This window comes from Caloenas nicobarica, chromosome 3, assembly GCF_036013445.1.
Source record: "Caloenas nicobarica isolate bCalNic1 chromosome 3, bCalNic1.hap1, whole genome shotgun sequence".
Classification (NCBI taxonomy): domain Eukaryota; kingdom Metazoa; phylum Chordata; class Aves; order Columbiformes; family Columbidae; genus Caloenas; species Caloenas nicobarica.
The window spans coordinates 2010608-2033205 of record NC_088247.1 but is presented as its reverse complement, the minus strand read 5'-3'; the positions used below and the strand labels follow the sequence as shown (position 1 = coordinate 2033205).

The following is a 22598-nucleotide window of genomic DNA, read 5'->3' as shown; positions in this document are numbered from 1 at the left end:
CGGAGCCCCCGCCGCGCCGCCACGGCGAGGTCCGCCATGGCCAAAAAAGTCAACCCTCCTACCCCTCTACACCACATGTCCGTAGGTGCAAATTAAAAAAAAAAAAAAAAAAAAAAAAAAAGGGGGCAAAAAAATTTGGAAAATGTTGATTTGGAGAGTGGGAAGGGGTGGGGAGAGCGGCCGTCGCAGCATCCGGAGGGTGGTTGGGGAAAAGTCCTTTTTGTTGTCAGATTTCCACCCCCCCAGGCAGGGAGGATGGGCAAAAGTTGTTGGTTTTGTTTTTTTTTTTTTTAATTTGACCCAAAATAGGTCTGAAGGATGGTTCAGCACCCCCCCAGGAAAAGCAGAAAAAAACCCTAAAAATTAAGACATTTTTTAAAAAGGAAATTTAAAAATTAAGGAATTTTAAAAATTAAAAATTAAATCAGATTAAAGTAAAATTTTCCTTGTAGAAAATTCCTTCATCCTAAATTGCTCCAGCTCCACCTCACCATATTCCGCAGCGGGTTGTCCCTGTGCTGCCACCCCCCCAGGACCAGTGTGTGTGTCCCCCAGGGACGCTCAGAGCCCCCATCCCCAAATCCGTCCAAATTTCTCATTTGGAAGAATTTAAATTTTTTTTCCCCCTTTTTCTTGGTTCTTTTTCATTATTTTTTTTCCCCCCGGGTGGCATCTCCCTAAATTCAGGGATGTACCCCCAAACCCTGGGAGGGAGCCCCTTGCTCCCTCCGCTTTCGGCTCAGCTGATTTTTTTTTCCCTTTTCTTTAATTCTCTTTTTGCTTTATTTTTTTTTTCTTTCTCTTTTTCCTTATTTTTAATTTTTTTCCTCTTTTTTCTTCTTTTTTTTTTCCTTTTTTTTTTTCCTCTTTCTTTTCTCTATTATTTTATTTTTATTTTCATTTTTTTTATAGCGTTCCGGCACCGCATCCCAGCACCTTCCGCCAGGCACAGGCAAAATTAACCCTGCTCCTGTCCGCCCCAGCAGCCTCCATCCTCTCTCTGACGGACCCCAAAGCGCTTCAGACTCGCACGCGTTCAGAAATCACTTTGCTCTTCACTCACTTAAAGCCAGATTTAAACCCAGGACCCGAGGAATTTCGGACGGCGACGGGGAGCGAGATGCCGCGGGGAGGGGAGGGGGACAGGACTGCGGGGGAGCTGGCAAAAATTTAAATGGAATAAGGGAAAAAAAAAAAGAAAACAAAGGGGGGGATTTTTGCAAAAAAAAAAAAAAAAATCTGATTTTTTGGGTCAGCCACTATGAACAAGCCACCCTGGATCCAGCAGAAAAATCAGCCTGGCGCCCAAAAACCACGTGGAAATGTTTACTTTTAATTTGTTCCCCTTTTATTTTATTTTTCTTTTTCCTTTTTAAAAGTGTTTTCCTTGAAGTTTGATAAAGCCTCTGGGGTTGACTTCTTTGCTCAGCAATACAAACCGCGCACGTGTTTTCGTTGCGTCCCCCCCCTCCCCAGCATGTGTCACGTCCCCGTCCCGGGACGCGGGATTTTTATTTTTTTCCATGTCGCTCCCAGGAGAATGATGAGAATCGGTTGATTCTCCTGATGAATTCGCTACCCAAAAAGAAGAAAAAAAAAAAGCACATCCCGGGAGTGACTTTACCCGGGTCTCACCCGCAGCACTGCCCTTCTTCACTGTTTGTAAAAAAAGAAAAAAATATAATATAATATAATCCCTCTGGAAAAAAAAAAAAATTATCCCAAGATCTGGTTCTTTTTAATTGTTTCATACAAAGATTTCTCCATTAAACTTGTACATAGCAAAAGGATTAATAAATCAGTTTACTGTTTCTACGATATTATTGCGACTGGCGACCGTCACTTGGGTCAGCGCTTGGGGCGCAGGTCCCTGACCCCCCCAAAAAGCCACCATGGGGGGGGATTGAATCGCCCTGCGCGGCTGGGAAATAGTTTGGTTTTACGGGGAAAAAAAAAGGGGAAAATTGGTAAATTTGCATTATTTTCAGAGCGTTTTTGGGGTCGTAGAAATCCCCCCTTGGGTGGAATTTTGCAGAGCTGCCGGGGGTCTGTCCTGTTGCAAACGTGTCCGGCGGCCAAAACTGGGGTGAATTGAGGATTATTTGGGGGAAAAAAAGTGAATTTTAGGGGGTTTTGCACCAAAAAGCAACTTCCTCAAGCGCTCTGGGCCACAAGAATTTTCAGGATGCTGATTATCCCCCACCCAGTTTAGCACATTAGTCCCTCCCAGCAGCTTCCAGGTTAAAAACTTGATGAAATTGGGATTTTTTGAGGGAAAAACCAGCAAAATAAAGCAGTGACGGAGGGAGCGGCAGCACCAGGGCCGGGCAGACACTGCTACCTAGTGGTGCCGCAAACGGTTGTGCCAAGGGAAAAAAATACAAGGTTGTGCCTGAGAAATCTCCAACGGGTCGCGAATGGTGGTGAAAAGTGTCCCCAGCTCCAAACCGGGGGACACGGGGGGACACTGGGGGACACCCCCACAATTTGGTCTACAAGGACAAGGCAGAGCCAGCGAGCTACCAGGTAACTTTTCTTTTTATTTCTTATAAAATATATTTCATATTGCTGCTGTAAAAATTACATTTCACATTTTTTTATCCTTTTAACTTTTTTTTTCCCCACTTTTTTTTTTTTTTTTAAACAATAAAAATAATACTTGGAAGACAGCTGAGAAAAGCTCCAAGACGACAGAATGTTCACTTGATACGGCATCGGCCCCGCTCGGCCGGTGGCCCCTGCGGGGCACGGCCACGGTGACAATGTCCCCAACCCCCCGGTGACATCTCTCAATGGGGCACCGAGTGACAACCGGGGGTCAACCTACACTAAACCGACCCACTTTACCTTTCGGGGTCCCGGCTGGAGAGGGGAGAGCGGCCTCTAATTAATTAGTGCCCAATTAAGGGGTTCCTATATACATACATGTACACGCGCCGGGGGGGATTTACAGGTCGGGGCTGAAGTTTTTGTGAGAGCGACGAGACTTGAGTGTCGGGAAGAAAAGTCCAATGGTCAGGAGGTGGCTGGAAGTGAGTTAAAAATAATAGGAAAGGGAAATAATGGGGGGGGGAATATATATATATATACACATAAAAAAATATATCTCCAGCATCAACCAATCCGATAGACACGGTGGAAGCCTTGCTGTCATTTCTGCAAGAGGAGGAGGTGGGTTTTTCTTTTTTCAAGTGTAAAATTTCTAAAATGCTCCCAAATAGGAAGGAGAAAAAAAAGAAAAAAAAAAAACAAACAGAACACACCCTGAACCAATTTCTCCGTTGAAAAAATAAAGAAAAAGGAAAAAAAAAAAAAAAGGGAAAAGAAGAAAAAAGAAGAAGAGGGGACAAAAGAGGGGAAAAAAGGGAAGAGGGAAGAGAGAAAAAAGCAAAGAATAAAGGGAAAAGCGGAAAAAAGGGGAAAGCAGGGGGAGGGGGAAAAAAGGGGGAAAAAAAGGAGAAAAAAGGGGGAAAAAAAGGAGAAAAAAGGGGGAAAAAAAGGAGAAAAAAGGGGGAAAAAAAGGAGAAAAAAGGGGGAAAAAAAGGAGAAAAAAAGGGGGAAAAAAAGGAGAAAAAAAGGGGGAAAAAAAGGAGAAAAAAAGAAAAATAAAAAAGGGAAAACCCAAACCAAACCAAAGCACAACACAGAAAAGAGCCGCAAGCACAAGGCTGATTTTGTCCGGCCACGTCCGTACCACAAAACCCCTCAGAAAAGCAGCTTTATGCACCTCCCACCCCCCCAGAGCCCCAGTAAAAAACCACTGGTATCAGATATTCCTACACTGCTTGTTCCAAAGCCATTGACAGCTTTTTCTTTATATATATATATTTTAAAAATCATCTTTAACATAAAAGCAGAACGTTCTTTCTGCATTGTTTTTTTTGGACACGCGAGCTCCCACCAGCGAAAATCCTGATCTGCGCTGGGGGTGCGTGATGCTCCACCCCCGCTTTGGGGGGGGATGAGCCCCGATGGCTTCGTTTGACATTTCCTGAGTGATTTTGCTGGGAGCCGAGATGTGTCCGACCAGTGCCCGGTGCCGTTTTGGGGCAAAAAGGGCATAAAAAGCAAAAAGTTCCATCTCCGGTCCTGCCTGGGGCTGAGTCATGGGGAGAAAGGCACAAGGTTTGAGGAAAAGCGCAAAATCACCCTTTTTTTTTTTTTTTGCCTTCCACGCTCCAGGCGATGCTTCGAGCACCGTTTTTAATAAATATTTGGAAAATTCAAATGCAGCTGGGTGGGATTTGCCGAAGCGCCGGTTCATTTCTGGAGAAGCACCAGCATCTCCGGCATCACCGAAAAACGGAATCGCGGGGGGATAAATGCGCCGAACTCTGCAACGCGATGCAGATAACGTCGGCTCGGCCCTTCAAATGCTGCAGGTCAGCAGCAAAAACATGAGGGTTTTTAAAAATTTTTTTTAAAAATCACCTATTTTTGAGTAGTGCAACAAGCCCGCCAGGCGATGAATTGTCACCAGCGCTTTGCAAAGTCGTTCTGGCTGTAAAACGCTCAACTTGGGAACCTGCAAAGAGTCTCCGAGGGGAAAAGGCTTTTCCCGACATTTTGCTCCTAAAACAGGGATGGGAACCTGAGCGAATGGATCTCCAGGAGAAAAACCTCTTTTTTTCCCCTGAATTTGAGCCATCCGGGGACGTCACGCGCGGCGGTTTTCTCCTCTTGCTTTCTAGTAGCCTAATTTTTGCATCCACCACTTGGATACCGGAGCAAACAGATTGCAGGATGATATACTGATCATATGTACAAAATCACAAACGAACAACACAAAAATATACTCAGACACATCGACAAGCACCAGTAATACGATAAATGCCTCTCGACCTGCTTCGCCCGACCCCTTTGACGACAGGAGCGATATCGGACTCTCCCAACCGCTTGATTCGCTTTTAGAAGGAAAAGTTGAGTCCTTAAGAACAGCCCGGGCTCAGGGATGCTCTGGGCTCAGCAGCTGTGGGGTACGGACTGTGATTATCGAAAACGCAGCAAAAAAACATTAAAAAATACGATCCAAACGGCCGCCCACCCCAGCCAGAGGAGAAAAGGTGACGGGGCAATCCGGCACATCGCGACACCACGAGCGATGCCGGTGTAGGTGCGATAGTCACGATAGTGAAACCAGGAGCAATTAGGGTTGGGTAAAAATATGTTTTAAAGGATGGAAGTCAGAAAACTGATTCCCAGCCAGCACGATGGGATTCCAAAGCAAATTTTGAAGCATTTCGCTGAATTGGGGCCATACGGTGATGCGAATGGAAAGCCCGTTGCAGTCCTCCCAGCTGCCTGTGTGGGTGGAATCATTAAATTTAAAAATGAAATTGCTCAGTCCGGTTTTGAAAGACACGGCGAGGGCCACAACGTAGCTTTTCACAGGGCTAAGCCAACTTACAAACCCTAAAATGAGAAGGAACACCAAGTTTTGCCTTAAAAATTCTCATAGTTTTCCTGATTAATGTTTTGGGTATTTTTTCCCCCCTTCCAAATTCCTCCAAAAATGAAGCAATGGAACCAACCGGAGACACGCGCAGGTTGGAGCTACCGGTGGGACGCGACACGAGCAAAAACTTCAACCACACAGGGAAAGAATCCTCCAACTCCTGCCCTGAAAATGGTCCTGCCTTGTTTGCAGCAACCCAAGAGCAAGTTTTTTTTAAGCTATAATCATTACCGACCCTCTCCCTTAAAGGACATGACAGATTTGCACTTTTTAGGTAGTCAAAGGACACAGGAAGCGGCCTCAACGCCTCACCCCAGCCACGCTGCGACGGTTCAGGAGATTTTAAGGGCTGATTTGGGAAATGCAGGAAGCTCTTTGGTCCCCAGATCACCCACAATCTCCCCCAAACCCTGAGGAACCGACTTCCCTCCCAGCCCAAAACTTTTACTGTACAAAGGGAAATATTCTTCAGGTTAAAAAAAAAAGTTGGAAAAAGGTTGGTTTTTTTTTTTTAAAAAAAAAGGGGGCAAACCCAGCAGATGGTACAATATACAGAAGGAGGAATTTACACGCAGCTCTGGAGGTGTCTTCTGGGGCGACAGGAGGTACCTCCAAGGTCCCTGGTTGCAGCAGTGAGGGACTCCCGTGTCCCCGGGGGGAGCAGGGAGGGACGTGGCACCGCGGTGCCGCGCTCAGTCCAGGAAACGCTGGCAGGCTTTTTTCCACCGGCAGGCCGTGCACCACTGGTCCCGGTGCTCGATGCCGTAAACCTTACGGCACTTTTTGGCTTCGCCACGGACTTTCCTGCAAAAAGGGGAAAAAAAAAAAAATCACATATACCCGCTCGTTGCGGAATTTCGGTTGCGTATCTAAGGGTAGTGACGTGCGAGCTTCGTTCTGCTGAACCTCAATGGAGAACACAGAATCCCAGAATGTCAGGGATCGGAAGGGACCTGGAAAGCTCATCCAGTGCAATCCCCCGCCGGAGCAGGAACACCCAGATGAGGTTACACAGAAGGTGTCCAGGCGGGTTGGAATGTCTGCAGAGAAGGAGACTCCACAACCTCCCTGGGCAGCCTGGGCCAGGCTCTGGCACCCTCACCGGGAAGAAGTTTCTTCTCATATTTAAGTGGAAGCTCCTGTGTTCCAGTTTGCACCCACTGCCCCTTGTCCTGTCACTGGTTGTCACCCAGAAGAGCCTGGCTCCATCCTCGGGACACTCTCCCTTTCCATATTGATCCCCATGAATGAGGTCAGCCCTCAGTCTCCTCTTCTCCAGCTCAGAGCCCCAGCTCCTCAGCCTTTCCTCACACGGGAGATGCTCCACTCCCTTCAGCGTCTTCGTGGCTGCGCTGGACTCTCTCCAGCAGTTCCCTGTCCTGCTGGAGCTGAGGGGCCCAGAACTGGACACAATATTCCAGATGCGGCCTCACCAGGGCAGAGCAGAGGGGCAGGAGAACCGCTCTGACCTACTGACCACCCCCCTTCTAATCCCCCCCAGGTCCCATTGCCCTTCCTGGCCACAAGGGCCCAGTGCTGGCTCATGGTCACCCTGCTGTCCCCAGGACCCCCAGCTCCCTTTCCCCTACACTGCTCTCTAACAGGTCATTCACCAGCCTATACTGGAACCTGGGGTTGTTCCTGCCCAGATGCAACACTCTACATTTTCCCTTGTTATATTTCATTAAATTTCTCCCTGCCCAGCTCTCCAGCCTGTCCAGGTCTCTGGATGGCAGCACAGCCTCTGGCGTGTCAGCCACTCCTCCCAGCTTGGTGTCACCAGCAAACTTGCTGACAGTGCACTCTAGTCCCTCATTCAAGTCGTTGATGAATATATTGAATAGTACTGGAGATGCGGGAGGGGAGGGTCCCCCCCCTTTTTTCCAACCTCTACTCCTCCACTTTTTGCCGGCGGGACCCTCACCTGGTGCCGATGGACACCCTGGGCGGCGAGGCGACGATCAGGTGGGACTTGAGCATCGGCGTCGGCGGTTGGGGTTCGCTGAAGCTGAGCGACCGGCTCCGCACCTGCGGGGAATCGGGCGTCAAAAGGCAGGGGGAACAACGTGGTCCCCGTCCTGTGTGGCCCACGGGTGCTGTGACGGGGCGGTGGGAGACACAGGTGCCCCCAAACCCATAAATCTAGATGTTTAAAGTGAGGAGAGATGAGGTCCCCATAGCTCCCAACCCTGCACCTCAAAAGGATGAAAGGAAAACGCAGGCAGGACTCACCGGTGACAGGGACGGGAGAGTCGAGGTGGCAGTGGCCCAGCTGATGCTGGTGAAGATGTGGGGGGACACTGGAATTTGGATCGAGGGCAACGCCTACGGGGGAAAAGAGGGGTCAGCATTAGCCCCACGTTCCCCCTGTTCCCACACACTGCCCCACGGGCATTCGCCTCCCCAAGAAGACCTGTCTGGAGTACCCACAAACTGGGAGCACTGGGGGTACGATGGAAATCCCTGTGCAAACTCCTCTCCAGCACCGGATCCTGCACATGTGCCGTGTAACCCTTTGCCAGGGCACAGCAGCTTCGTCACTCCCACAACTGCTTTTGGTTGCAATACCAAACCACGTGCCACATCCTCATCTACATGTATAGATTTTCAGACTTCTTTAGGTGGGCCTTCTGCTTTTAGATGGTGTCGCATCCGCTCCCTGGGATGGAAATGCATATATGTGCAGCTTATAGATCTATACAGTCTATCCCTGTGCCAGTTCGCAGCTCCCCAACAACGCTCTGCTCCCAAGCAGGGACATCGAGGCAGGGTGACCCTGCAGCCACCGCACCGGGTCCCCAAATTTCCCGTGCCTCAAAAGCCTGTGTCCTGGTGCGTGCAGCCAAGATGTGCAGTTGAGACGTGCAGGATCCTGCGCGGCCGCATTCCAGCTCCCCCCCTCCGCGTTATCTGCCGGCAGAAGGGCGTGTTGCATACCAGCACCCCGGGTAATTGCAGGGGAGCGGAGACCGGCAGCTCCCCCCAGCCTGGGAACGGTGGCAGAAGCACACGAGCCCATTAACCAGGTGTTAACGAAACCGGTTGCTCAGCCAGACAGTGCTACACCAAAGCCTCTCCGTGCTGCGGAGGTGGCAGCAAGACAACCCTGCCACCACGGGGACCTGTAGCAAACCGGAGCATGACCTGTCCTTCGGCAAGATTTTGGGAGGCGACGCGGCCCCGGGAGATGCCACCAGCTCACCTGGTAGGCGTGATCGGCCTGGATGTGCCAGAAGGAGCCGGGGGCGGACTGGCTGAGGGCGCTGCTGGCCAGCGCGGGCTCCAGCGCCGGCTGCTCCACCAGCAGCGCCTCCGGCTTCGCCAGCGCCGGCTGGATGATGATGGGGGCGGACGCGGACGTGGGGCTGGCGGCAGCGGCGGCCTCTGGCACCGGCTCTTCCTTCACCTGCACTTCGGTGTAGTAGAAATCCTCCTCCCGCTTCCGCTGGTCGGAGTCCGCACCATCCCTGCCGGGGAAAAAAAAAAAAAAAAAAAAAGGGTCAGCGGTGAAAAAGCGGCCCGGTTTCCATCACGGGGAAGGTGAACGACCCCCAGCTCCACCAGGAGGGAGCAATCTCGCCTTGCCGGGCAGAGCAGCTCCACTCCAAGCACCAAAGCATCATGTTTGCTGCAATCAGCACAGCCGCTTCGCGCTTCCAAGGAAGATCAATACCCCTTCCAGGGCCCTTAGAAACACTGGCACATCGACCGGGCGCCACTGAAAATCCCCTGCTCATTTCTAATTGAGTTCATCCAGCACAGCTGTGAACGAAGCCCCACGGTTCACCCAGCAGGAAAACAGCCCCTGAAGTCTTTTTTTGTTTTTAATTATTTTTCCAGTGCGTTTAGCTGTCACTGGATGGCAGTCCAGCACTGCCCACTGCACCGCGGCCCTTCTGCCTTTCCCAGAGCGGGTGCCCGTGCCAGCCCTGACAGCCACCGCCGCACAGGCACAGATTTTAGGCTGCCAGCCCTCATGAAATCCAGCTGGGACGATGCTTTTTGGCCTCTGCCCAGAAGCCCAGGGCTCACGTGTAACCTGAGCCCCCACCCAGTGCAAAACGACACCCGAGCTGGGCAGTCCCCAAGCCCAGACAGGGCTCCTGTGCCTCCCGAAAAGCCCCGGGCTCCCTGAAGGTGGGGACAACAAATACAACAGTGGCTTTGGTGACACCAGACTGCTTGGCTGAGAACTGCCGAGCTCAGTGCATGAGGGAATGACGAATTACTCAGTCCGGTTTTGAAAGACACAGCGAGGGCCACAACGTAGCTTTTCACAGGGCTAAGCCAACTTACAAAGCCTAAAATGAGAAGGAACACCAAGTTTTGCCTTAAAAATTCTCATAGTTTTCCTGATTAATGTTTTGGGTATTTTTTCCCCACTTCCAAATTCCTCCAAAAATGAAGCAATGGAACCAACCGGAGACACGCGCAGGTTGGAGCTACCGGTGGGACACGACACGAGCAAAAACTTCAACCACACAGGGAGAGAATCCTCCGACTCCTGCCCCAAAAACGCTCCTGCCTTGTTTGCAGCAACCCAAGAGCAAGTTTTTTTTAAGCTATAATCATTACTGATCTCCTCCCTTAAAGGACATGACAGGTTTGCACTTTTTAGGTAGTCAAAGGACACGGGAAGCAGCCTCAACGCCTCACCCCAGCCACGCTGCGACGGTTCGGGAGATTTTAAGGGCTGATTTGGGAAATGCAAGGAAGCTCTTTGGTCCCCAGATCACCCCCAATCTCCCCCAAACCCTGAGGAACCGACTTCCCTCCCAGCCCAAAACTTTTACTGTACAAAGGGAAATATTCTTCAGGTTAAAAAGGTGGCAGGGAGTGCAGCTTCAGCACCGAGCAGGAATCGAGGAGGCGAAACCTTCGTCTTACCCGAGGTGCTGGGTCTTGACGTGCCGCTTGATGCCGACGATGGAGCGCAGGACCTTGCCGCAGCTCGGCCACAGGCACTTGTACATCACCTTCACCGAATTCTGGCAAAGAGACAGCCCGTGTCACCTCCTGCCCAGCACCAGCGTCCCCTCCGTGGGACAACGGCTCAGCCAGAGCCACCCCACTGGTGCCAGGACCCTCCCACCACAGCAGCAGTACCTTTCTCTTGCGCGGAGCGGGTTCGTCGAGGAGAAAGGGGTCGGAGTCGGTCTCGAAGCCGTCGTCTGCCTGGGGGGAGCTCAGGGCCTCGCTGGAGTATTTGGGGCTGCCGGCGGGGTGCGGGGGCGACGGGGTGGAGATGCCGCTGCCCCCGCTCCAGTGCCCGCTAGTGGTGCTGCTGCCGCTGTCCGAGACGTCGCCGCTCTCCTTCCAGGGATCGCATGGCACCCGTGTGGCTGCGGGGAGGGGACACATGCTGCCACCCTTGGCTGGGGGCCACCTGAACCCCCCCAAGGGCACAGACCAGCCTTGAGGCTGGGTAACTCTCAACAATGGTTTCCCCTCTATTTATTTTTTTGTAAAACCTTGGCAAGGTGAAGCCTTTGCACCTTGCTCGGTGCAAACTCCCAATTATTGAGAGTTCATCCCCTTTTTTTTCCCCCTCCCCATCCTCCTTGGCACTGGTGCAACCCCGCGGGCACAGCCGGCACACGGCGAGCAGCCAGCGCCGGGGCACGCACATTTCCCACGGCTCCGGCCGGTTATTTTTATCCCTCCGGCTGCATTTGACTCCTGGGGAATGAAACCGCCTCTAAAAAAAGGAGTGACCGGACGGTGCTCCCTGGTCTGGGACTCCTGCGCGGGGCTCCCCGGCCCCCTGGGACAGCCGTGGTGAGCAGGGTTACCCTCACCGCGCTGCCAGGGCTGTCCTGCTTCGCTCGGCACCCATGGGTGGCACCGTGACACTGGTGCCGGTCCCCGGCCACCTCCAGCCCAACACGGTCCTGGCGGCTATTCGGCACGTCTGCAGCAAGCAAGAGCCCCAGCACTGAGATCCAAAGGGCACGGCGTGTTTCTCCACATCTCCTTTTGTTTCAGACATTGGTTTTTTTGAGTAAATGAATGTTTTTAAACATGCACTCACGGGGGATGCCGCTCTCGCCGGCGGGAGGGCTCTGCACCACGGGGCTGCAGGAGAGGCTCGTCAGCACCATGGCTGCCACCATCTCGTCCATGTCCACAGCGGTGTCGGCTTTCCTGCAGCACGAGGGGAGAGATGTGAAACATGTGGAGGAAAAAGCAGAGAAACAGCCCAGGTACGACCTGGGGAGTCACCAGGTACCCAAAGAGCAGCAAAGCCATGCAGGTTCCCCCTCGCCGCCTCCCTCCATAAACTTTTAAGTCACTGGGAAGGATGTTTTCTACCCACATGGAGGAAAAAACAAATTAAAAATCCCCTTAATCCTAAATTAAACCATCCTCCGGATAATCCCACGCTGGGAAAATGGTTATATTCCCAGCATCGCTGTTCTGTCAGTGTAAAATGAAGCACGAGCACCGGCAAAGCTGCCAAGAACCCCCCTCCCACCAGAGATACCACCAACCAAAGGCACAAACCTCTTGGGCACGTCGATATTGCTGGATACGGATCTCTGCAGTGCCTCGGAGGGGCCGGGACCGCCGGCCGTGGGCAGGGCAGGGGGCTGCACGTCCTGCACCCTCCAGCACGGCTGCAAACCCTGATCCGGCAGCAGCACCTTCGCCTTGTCGCTCAGCGGGTTGTGCTGCTCCACCGGGCCGGGACACTCCTGCCCATTGTAGGTGGCGAGGACCTGAAAACGGCACGAGGGGCGGTTTGTCGATGCTACCAGCCGTCCTGCTGCTCCCGAGGACGCCCCCCGCCTCCTCCTCCCGCAGCAAAGGGGGACGCAGAGGGTGTTAGGACAAAGGGACCTAGACTGCTGTCACAGCAGATCAGAGGGATGCCAGGGTTCATCCCAGCCCTACCACCCAGAGATCTGCCCTTCCCGGGCACAAGTTCTCCAGCAAACCCAAATTGAAGGATTTCCTGAGCCGGTATCAGCTGCATCTCTAAGTGTTGTGACTTTGGGTGGATTTTTTTTCCAATGAATTTGTCTCCTTTGGTTTTGTTCTCATACCATCCCACAACTATTACACACCCTGGCAAAGTAAATCGATAAAAGGATTAAAAGCCAGAGGGGGATGAGAGAACAGAGGTTTCCTGGGCAAAGTGATCCTGAATTCACACCTTGGCTCCTCCAGGCAGGAGAAGGAGATGAGCAAACCTCACCTCCTCCTTCCCACAGCCTCCAACTCCTTCTGACGGGCAGGTTTCCACCACTGCCACCCATGAGCCTATTTCTGGTGATGGAAATGCATCTGTGTCAAAAGACGCTTACATGTGTCCTCGGCTATTTATAGGAACAGAAACATCTCTTTATGGAAACGCCGCGGGACGGACACACACACACACACACTCCCTGACCGGGGACGAGGTTGTGAGACCATCTCAGGTGGGACCTCGGGCAGATACATCAAGGTGGAAAAAGCCACCCATGGTGGGACCAGCGTAAAGGGGATTGGTTCATGGATCAGGACACAGAAAATCCTGACCCTGCTTTCTTGGGGGCACGAGGAGCCAATATCTCCTTCAGCTTTGCACAGCCACCGGCACAGGTCCCGGCTGTTGCTGGGAGGTGAAGACGCCCCATCACTATTTTTATGCCGTTCCCAGCAGCAAAGCAAGCAAAATCCTCCACAGCGGCGCACGTAGGAGAAAACAACCCTCACTGTCCTGTGCTTGAGAAACACGGGACAGGAAGAGCCAGAAAACCAAACAGGGGCCTTATTTACACTCAGTTTTACAAGCTCTGCCCAGAAAAGATTTTACGGACCTGCAGGTAGGAGTCAAGAAACAGGCCCTTGGACAGCACTGCCTGGCCAGGCGTTGATGGGTGGGATGGAGAACAAGCGCTGTTCCCTGCGCTATGCAGCATCCCAGCCAAGGCACAGCCCTCCTGAGCATCAGGGGCTCGGGGCACAAGAAATGGCTTGTCCAGCAGGATTAGATGTCTTTTCCGGACAAGCCATCACACCTCAACTCTTCCCCGAGAGCTTCTTCACCACCTACATCCACACCATTGACCCTCATTCCTGCAGCAAAAAGCTGTGGCACACTGAGCTCTGAGCCACGAGGCTCATGGCCATTGTGGCTGAACCGGGGGGGCTCCTTCAGCTGGAAACGTGGGTTATGGGGAGACAAGACAAGTTCACAGAAGAGAAGTCCACTGGGAGCCGCTAAACGTACAGAAACCACCTCCCTTAGCTGGAGAACACTGGAGGGAAGTGCCAGGTCTTATCCAGTGACCCATTTGTGGCCAGGATTGGAGACATCTCCTCGAGAAGATGGATCTCCACTTGAGCTGGTTTGGTCTAAACCCATCAGGCATGGTCAGGGCCAAGCGCACAAATGCTGACACGCATTAACGGCTCTCAGTAACTACAGATTGCCACCACACAGAATCCCAGAATGTCAGGGATTGGAAGGGACCTGGAAAGCTCATCCAGTGCAACACCCCCGCCGGAGCAGGAACACCCAGATGAGGTTACACAGGAAGGTGTCCAGGCGGGTTGGAATGTCTGCAGAGAAGGAGACTCCACAACCTCCCTGGGCAGCCTGGGCCAGGCTCTGGCACCCTCACCATGAAGAAGTTTCTTCTCATATTGAAGTGGAACCTCCTGTGTTCCAGTTTGCACCCATTGCCCCTTGTCCTGTCATTGGTTGTCACCCAGAAGAGCCTGGCTCCATCCTCCTGACACTCACCCTTTATATATTTATAAACTTTAATGAGGTCACCCCTCAGTCTCCTCTTCTCCAGCTCCAGAGCCCCAGCTCCTCAGCCTTTCCTCACACGGTAGATGCTCCACTCCCTCCAGCATCTTCGTGGCTGCGCTGGACTCTCTCCAGCAGTTCCCTGTCCTGCTGGAACTGAGGGGCCCAGAACTGGACACAATATTCCAGATGAGGTCTCACCAGGGCAGAGCAGAGGGGCAGGAGAACCTCTCTGACCTACTGACCACCCCCCTTCTAATGCCCCCCAGGTCCCATTGGCCTTCCTGGCCACAAGGGCCCAGCGCTGGCTCATGGTCACCCTGCTGTCCCCAGGACCCCCAGCTCCCTTTCCCCTACACTGCTCTCCAACAGGTCGTTCCCCAACTATACTTACACCTTACATCAGTAGAGCCCCAGGAGTTTTATTCCCCCCCAGAACCACCCACCAGAGCACATCCCGCCAACCAAGGACACTGAGAACCTCCTCACGTACCTGCTGCCCGGCGTGGAGCTGCTGGCAGCCGGGGCTGGGGAACCGGGGCGCGGGGCCGCTCTCCTCCGCCGACAGCACGCAGGATCCGTCGTCTCGCGGCGCAGACGCCCGGCCGAGGTCGGCGGTGGGCAAGCCGGGGATCTGGGTGGCCGCCAGCACCCCCTCGGCCAAGGCGGCGGGGGCAGAGACGCGGGTGCCGAGCAGGGAGCGCTTCCCCAGCCGCCTGGACAGCATGCTCGCCATCTCGGACACGCTGCGGAACAGAGAGATCATCAAGCCCAACAGTTCACCTAACAAGCTGGTATCAAACTTTGTTTCCAATTCCTCCCAAATCTCTTTTTTTTTTCCACTCCAACTTCTGCCATGAGTAACTTCCAGTGTGAAATTATTAACTTCTCTTTTCACTGAAAGGCTCTTTTTCCCCAATAATTTTGCATCTTTTGTTAGGAAGACTGAAGAGCTGATGCTGGAAGTGAGAACACTTATTCTTCTTAAATTATTAGCAGGAAAATTATTTCATCAACGGTATGAAGTGAGGTGAGATAAAAGGACTGAAGTTGGCTATTCAATAAGAGATTTAGGCATCCTCGGGGAAGACTGGGAGACATTGTAGCTTTAATTCACAGCAACAACATAAAAACCTTCATTCACTTGCTGCCTCATTGCACTAATTCCTAATAAAGGAATTTGATTTGATTGGACCTGATTAACACCTTGAGAAAACACTGAGGTATACAGTCAGATCATCGCAAGCAATCACCCAGCAACTAGATTGCATTAATCTCCGGTGCAGGATCGTGATGTTCAACCCATGTCCCCGATGCCACGGCCAGCCTGGGAGCCGAGAAAGCAGCTCCCAGACGCTGAGACCCTTGGGGACGTGGGGACAGCGATGAGCCTGAGCTCCCCAAGCCCTGCAGCTCTTGTGTTTTACGGTCATTTCTAAAGCCCTCTGGGATGAAACAGGGATGAGCCAGCCCAAAGGGAACCCTGCCGACGCAGCTGGGACAGCCCTCGGAGCCCATGTCCCCTCCCCAAGCTGCCACCACGGCTCTTCGTGCCCATCGCGCCGAGTCCCGCCATCAGTGCTCAGCAACCTTGACCTCCAGACTTGGCCATCCTGCAACTCCTCTGCCCACACCCTGGCATGGTATGAAAACCCTCCGGTGGTGAAAGCCAGCACCCCTTCTCAGCCGCAGCCTGGTGCTCCCCGTTTCGGGAGCTCTCGTGCTTTTGGGAGAGGTTTCTCCAAGCTCACAGCTCATGCCCAGCCCTCCCAGGGTCAGTGTGGCAACAAAACCGGAGCATCCCCCTGCCCTGCATTGTTAGAAAACGAAAAAATTGGAGCATTTTTATCCTAAACTGTTTCCCTCTATTCTATTTTTGCCACCCAAATAGCTCCCCTTTCCTCTGACATGAGTTTTCCTTGTGTTGGTGTAGCTCTACTCGCAAAGCTGATCCATGGCGCAGCTTGCCTGCCTCATTTCTTCGGGTTTGTCCATTTTATTGCTGTTTTAAAAGAAAAAAAGTGCTTACAGTTTTCCTCAAAACAAGGGGCACCCAGGCACGGGGACAGAGGATAATACCCAATGGTTCCAGCAGCATGTGCTGTCCTCTTTCCCACTGCAACACCCTCTGCGAGGAGCACGGGAAGCGAGGATGCACATCACAGCGAGGCCGAAGGCTGACGGGGTTTGGGAGGAAGGAGAGGAGGCAAGAGGTTTGGTGCAGCCCCGCGTCTCGGGGTGCACTGAAAAAGCCACGTGCTGTCACACCGCCAACAAATCTGTCACCTTTGCCACCCTGCCTGGGCTTGTCAGCGAGCGACACCCGGCAGGCTGGGGGTCGCGGGTGTTGGTCGGGTGTTCGTTGGTGTGCGGGGCATAACTTGGGCCACGGAGAGTCCAAGTTCAAGAAGCTGCTGCTTGTGCAAGAGAGAGGATTAACCCTGAGCCACGGGGCACTTGCACCCAGACCCTCCCGTCCTCACCGCAAGAGATGTTCGGTTCCCCATCACGAAGCGGCGGCATTTTAATGGCAAATCCAACTTGTTTTTGCACATCTGACTTACGCGGCGCTGTTTTGCACGCTATCTCAGACGAGAAAAGTTTCCTGAGGAAGGGAAGGGGAGCTCGCCGCTCCTCTCGACCTCTGGCTATCCCGGGAAGGGTTACTCCAAACCGCGTCTCGCTTCAAAGGACGCTCAAGATTTACGAGCGGTTTTATGAACAACCATGCGCGCTCCGCTTGCTTTGCCCTCCCTGAGTAGAAAATTAACAGCTATTTAGGAGCCATAAAGAATAGAGGAGGAAGAGCAAGACAGGGTGCAAAATGGATAGAGGTGTGTGCCGGGGACAGCACCTCGCGCCAGGGCTGCCCGTCCCGCAGCGCTCGGCGACTTCGCCGCTGTCACCGGGATCAAAGGGGCCGCGGTGGTGGCCGAGCAAGAGCCATTCCCCGTTCCCCAGCTCCTCTCCCATCTCGCCCTGCCCGAGGAACACGCCGCACGTTGCAGCGTCTGGGGATCACCGGGGGCGTTCCAGAGCCCACTGTCTGATAATGTCTTTTTTTCCACTGTGCAACATGTTTTCTGATGAACACCAGCGAGCTGGTTAAGCAGTTCTTCTCCCAGATCTCCTGTACACCCAGACGGGACGTTCTCATCCACAAGGAGACCGAAAGAGCTGGGGACACGCACACGGCAGTTTGCCTCAAATCCAGCGCAAAGCTGCAGCAAAGCCCCTCCAGCTCACCGCAGGAATTAACCACCAGACCAACGCTTCCTCCAGCATCACCTTAAACCCGCTCTCTCGGATACCCCGAGGATTTGGGAACTGCCCCTCCGAGGGCTCGGGGAGCTGATGCGGCAACGTCGGTGCCGCCACCGCGTAGACGACGGTGCCAAATCTGCGCACGCCGGTTTCAAGGCAGCGCCAGGTGCGGGGAGGGCAGCGCCGACGGTGGGAAGCTGCTTTTCATTTCCTTCAGGGTTCCATTTCGCCTCCCCTTTCCTTCCCGGGGCGGGGAGCGGGAAGGAGGATATAGGCACCATCACAACCAGGGGAAGAAAAACCCTCCCAAAAAGCCAGTTTTTGGAACCACATCTGCTTCCAGCAGACCTTTGAATGCCAGATCCCACTTGGGCGCTCAACCCACAGCCGACACCAAAAAAAAAATCCTTCCCCTGCCATACCCCCAAAACACAAAGCGAAGAAGAGGAGCAAGAGCCGGGAGGGCGTCAGCGGCGCAGGCGGAGCCGGGAGACCACGCTGCCGCCGGAGCCCTCCCAGCTGTTCGCAATCACGCGCCGCAGGGGTCAGAGCCGGCACAGATCCCAAATTATTTCTTGCTTCAATGCCGGGAGTGTATTTTAGACGGTGTTTTTTTTTTTTCCGGCTCTCGCCGGGGAAAAACGTCAGCCCTTGTGCCTATCGGCGTCGCTGCCGCCGGCGGCTGAGCGAAGCGCGGGGGGAGGTTTGGGGTTTGGCAAACGAGGGACGCGTCGTTTAGCGAGCGGGGAAGGTCGAGGGGGCACCGCAAAATAGGGGGGTGCCCCGGCGCTCACCCCGGGGTTCGCCGGGAGAAAGGTAACTCCTGCGCAAACCAGGGCCACCACCACAAACCCCCTCCCCAGATAACACGCAGTTACAGCACACGCTGGGTTTTTCCCCTCATTTATTTTAAGAATAAATGCTGGTAGGTTCCCTCAAATCCAGCCTAACTCCTGCCACAGACCACCACGCAACCCGGACCGTAAAGTCCATGCTGCAAGAGACCCTAAACGCCGCAATGACTCACAATAAACCCCAGTTTTTCATCTTCTCTCCCAGCCTGTGGTTTCCAAAAAAGCTCCTTCTCAACCCAAAACGTCCCAAAGCACTTTACAAACCCCACTCCGGCCCCACGCCTGTCAGCACACGTGACCGGGAAACAAGATATCCGCACGGAGCGTTTTGCAAAGTTTGGGCCTTTTTTTTTTTTAAAAAAAAAAGCAGCAACAAGGATCTACTGACCCCGAGATGGAGCCAAACCCACCCATGACCTAACACAGCCAATAACACAGAACAGGCACTTTCCCGAAGAGTTTCCTCCTCATCCCGCCTCGGCGCTCGCCACTTGGGTTACGCCCGCAGACGTGTCACCGCGGGGCTGCACCAGAAAGGGCTCCCTGACCCTCGCCCACGCCAGCGTTCGCTGGAGAAAAACACTTTTGGGAGATGCCCGCCTGCCTAAAGACGCATTTTCCGGCAAAGGCGGGAACGCCGGCGCAGCCAGAACGACGTTCCCGGGCACCCGCGGGCCGGTGCGCACCGGCGGCGAGGGCGGCCAGGAAGGAAAGGGCGGGAGTTTTGCTGCTTTCTGGGAGCGGTGCCAACCGAGCGCGACTCGAAGCCGTCATTCGGGTACCGGGAGAAGCGTGCAGCAGGTGACAGGGCACGCACGGCACACGCGTGTGCATGTGTGCGTGCACACGCGTGTGCAGGGCACGTGGGGAAGATGCGTGTGCCAGGGCCTGCAGCGCAGGGCGGCACCGGGCAGGGCACGTGTGTGCAGGGCGGGGGACATGCACGGGGAGGGGGGGACACGCACACACATGCACAAGTCGAGGGGCGGGGCATGCACCGGGCTGGGGGGGGCGTGCACCGGGCACAGGCCCCGGTTGGGCAGGACATGCACGGGAAGGACGGGGAGGGGGGGTGAGAGTTGGAACGGAGCGGGTTCGGGCAGCGGGCAGGCCGGGGGCGTGGCACGCACCGGGCAAGGGGGGGTGTGTGCAACGGGGGAACGGGTGCACTGGGCAAGGGGGGGCGTGCATAGGATCAGAGGGGTGCACTAGGCAAGGGAGGCGTGCACAGGGTTTGGGGGTGCACCGGGCAAAGGCGGGCATGCAAAGGATTTGGGGGTGCACCGGGCAATGGGAGGGCGTGCACAGGGTCAGGGGTGCACCGGGCAAGGGGGGGGCTGTGCACAGGGTCAGGGGTGCACCGGGCAAGGGGGGGCTGTGCACAGGGTCAGGGGTGCACCGGGCAAGGGGGGGGCTGTGCACAGGATCGAGGGGGCGCACTGGGCAATGAGGGGGGCGTGCACAGGGCTTGGGGTGCACACACCGGGCAATGGGGGGGAAGTGCACAGGGTTTGGGGTGCATACACCGGGCAAGGGCCATACACCAGGGGGTGGGTGCACCGGGGGAGTGGGTGCACCGGGCAATGGGGGGCGGCGTATACACCGAGCAAGGGGCATGCACCGGGGTGGGGGGTGCCGTATATACCGGGTAAGTGGCACGCACCGTGTAGGGGTGCACCGGGCAAGGGCGGGGGCGCATACACCGAGCAAGGGGCATGCACCAGGTGGGGGGCGCACACACCGTGCAGAAGGGCAGGCACCCAGCAGGCAGGCCCCGCGGGGGAGCGGGCAGGACTCGGGGGAGCGGGTACACGCCCCGGGGGACGGCAGAGAAAGCGGCTGGGGCAGGGGGGGTGCAGAGCCGGCTGTACCCCCCGGGAGGGTCGGGCTGGGGAGCGGGCCCGGCTCGGCGCTTACCTCCGGCGCGGCTCCCGCCTTCCCCCGCCCTCCTCCCCCGCCGACAGCTTGTTTTGAAATCCCCGTCCCCGCCGCCCGGCTCACGTACGCGGCGGCCCCGGGCTGGAACCCGCCGGGCGGGGCGGGGAGGAGCCGGGGCCGGGGGGGGCGCGGCCCGGCCGGGCGGGAACCGCTCCCGCGCGCGGGTTTTTTATTATTATTCTATTTTGGCTTCCCCCCCTCCTTTTTTTTTTTTTTTTATTCCCCCCGCAGCGAGGAAGGGCTGCCCTGCTTGGGGGCACGGCCGCCCCCGCTACTCACAGCGTCCGGGTAGCCCCGCTCCGCTCTTCGCCGCCGGCCGGGTTAAAGCTCCCGGGGCCGGGCTGGTGTAAACAACCTCCCCACATGCTCGGCCCCTTCCTCCGCATTGGCTCCGCCGCTCCCTTTAAATGCACGCCCCCGCCAGCCCAGCCCGGGGGATCCCGCCGCTCCCGGCGGGGGGAAGGAAGGCGGGAGGGCGGGGGAAGCGCTCCGGTTCTTTCCCGGTCCCTTGCGGTTGGTTGCCGGTGCTTCCCCTCCGAGCGGGCGGCGGCCCCGCGGTTCCCCCCCCGCTCTCCCCGCAGCCCCCCGGGGCTCCGCTGTTTACCCAAGCGCCGGGCGGGGGGAGAGGCCAGGCGTGGCGGCTGGCGGCGCTCCCGCTGCTTCCTTCTTGCTTACTAAGCTGGATTGGCCTGAAAAGCGCTTTTTTTTAAAAAAATTTTTAAAGTTCTGGCCATCGGGGCTTTTTTGCCTCCGCAGGGCCGGGGGTCCTCTCGCTCCCCAGCATCCTCCGTCACCCCGCTGTCCTCGACCCCTGCCAATGCACAGACACCCTAACGGGCCCAACCGCTGATTTATCTTAATTTCGAGGGGACACCACGGTGACCCCGACTCAAGTCTCTGCCACAGCACAGCCACATGCAAACCTCGAAGGTTTTTCTCCTGCCACGGCCTCACCAAGCCTGTTCGGCAATAAGGGGAAATTAAAATAACACCAGCGATGCTCTTCTCGGGGTTTATTTTGGTTTTGGGCACTGGATTTCCCCCCTCAAAGCTTTGGCTTCTGTGTTCCCCGTGGCAAAAATTCCCACTTCTGCTGCTTGTGCCATTATGGCAAAGTACAAAATACGTTTGGGCTTTACGTGGGATCCCCCCAAATACCAAACACCAATTCCTACCCCCCAGAATAATTCGGCATATGAGGATTATTTAGTATCAAAGATAAAATTGAACTAAATCAGTGAGGAGGGGGGGAAGGAATAAGCCAAGACCCTGGCTTGTTTTTTTAATACTGAAAAGCTTTTTTTTAATTATTATTTTAAAGCTGGAGCTGCATGAACATGAGTGGGTCCTGGATGACTTTTGATCCCAGGTGTTTTTTATTCCTGGGATGTGTCTCGGGACACCCCAGGGGAAACCTTCCTGGGGATCACGCCGTGCCCTCCGAGCCCGGTTTGTCTGGCAGGGCCTGTGGTTTAATTTCTAATTTGAGGGGAAAAAATAACAAAAACCACATTGACCCTTCCCGCTGTCAAAAGGGCCGCTCACTAGCAGCCCGTCCGGGCAATCACCTTTAAAACCTCGGTACAGGCAAAGCGATTTGTTTTAATGTCTGTCAGGTAGCAGAGACAAACGCTGGGCCCATTGCCAGCTTAGGAAAAAAAAAAAAAAAAGTGTATTTTTACCAGCAACTAATGTAGACCAGGCAAGGTGAGATTTTACTATAGTTGTTCAAGGTAAATTGTTGGGATGGGAAGGAGTTATCATCCACTCGTATAAAAAATGAAACCTGCCTTGTCTGCATGAGGTCTCTAATATCTATTAACACTGTGTATAGATGTATTTTGTCCAGTAAAAATAAAGCACTTTCTCCAAAGCACCCAAAGAGAAGAAAATGTCCCTTTCAGCACTGGTTGTGTGCCTACGTTTCCTCCCAAAGTCCTCAGGTGTGGATTTCCAAGTCACCTCAATACCTGTTGAGATGAAAAGCGAATTATTACACATGCGGATGAGGGCAGGTGCCTACGAAAGCCCTCGCCTTAACGTCTCATCTCCTGCCATGGCTGCTCCTCACGTCCTCACGGCCACCCCTCATCTCATGACCTCACAAGTCGCCATCCCTGGAGAGGTTTAAAAGACACATATATGAGTGGAAAGAAGCTGCTAAATTAATGTACACTGTGATTAAGTTATCAAAGACGTACCCGTCATTAACTAGTTGACATGATAAACGCTTTCTGGCCACCTGCAAAATGAGGGGATGTTTTTCAAGTTTTAGATCCCTCTGCATGACAAGAGGAGACAGAAGATGAAGTGATACATTGTTTAGAAGCAGAGTGCTTAGTTTATA

General features: G+C 54.3%; 1 protein-coding gene across 2 annotated transcripts; it reads right to left on the bottom strand.

Annotated features, from left to right (window-relative positions):
• Positions 1-3269: 3269 nt before the first annotated feature.
• Positions 3270-20622, bottom strand: ZNF395 (zinc finger protein 395). 2 transcript variants are annotated; one of them, XM_065631305.1, is made up of 10 exons: positions 20531-20622; positions 14689-14941; positions 11960-12174; positions 11487-11599; positions 10562-10797; positions 10343-10443; positions 8658-8922; positions 7688-7780; positions 7380-7483; positions 3270-6259 (listed from the first exon to the last, which is right to left on the bottom strand). In XM_065631305.1, the coding sequence occupies exons 1-10, from the start codon at positions 20614-20616 to the stop codon at positions 6148-6150; spliced, it is 1578 nt and encodes a 525-aa protein (XP_065487377.1). In that variant the 5' UTR covers positions 20617-20622; the 3' UTR covers positions 3270-6147. The 2 variants fall into 2 exon arrangements, with proteins under 2 accessions (XP_065487377.1, XP_065487378.1); XM_065631306.1 differs by lacking the exon at positions 20531-20622 and adding an exon at positions 20231-20267.
• Positions 20623-22598: the final 1976 nt, after the last annotated feature.

Excerpts from the sequence above, each read along its gene's own strand:
- ZNF395 (XM_065631305.1), bottom strand. The coding sequence starts at position 20,616 with ATGTGGGGAGGTTGTTTACACCAGCCCGGCCCCGGGAGCTTTAACCCG. Across the intron at positions 10,798-11,486 it reads CGGCGAGAGCGGCATCCCCC|CCACACGGGTGCCATGCGAT; the intron begins GTGAGTGCATGT and ends CCCTCCCCGCAG. Across the intron at positions 8,923-10,342 it reads GTCAAGACCCAGCACCTCGG|GGATGGTGCGGACTCCGACC; the intron begins GTAAGACGAAGG and ends TTTCCCCGGCAG.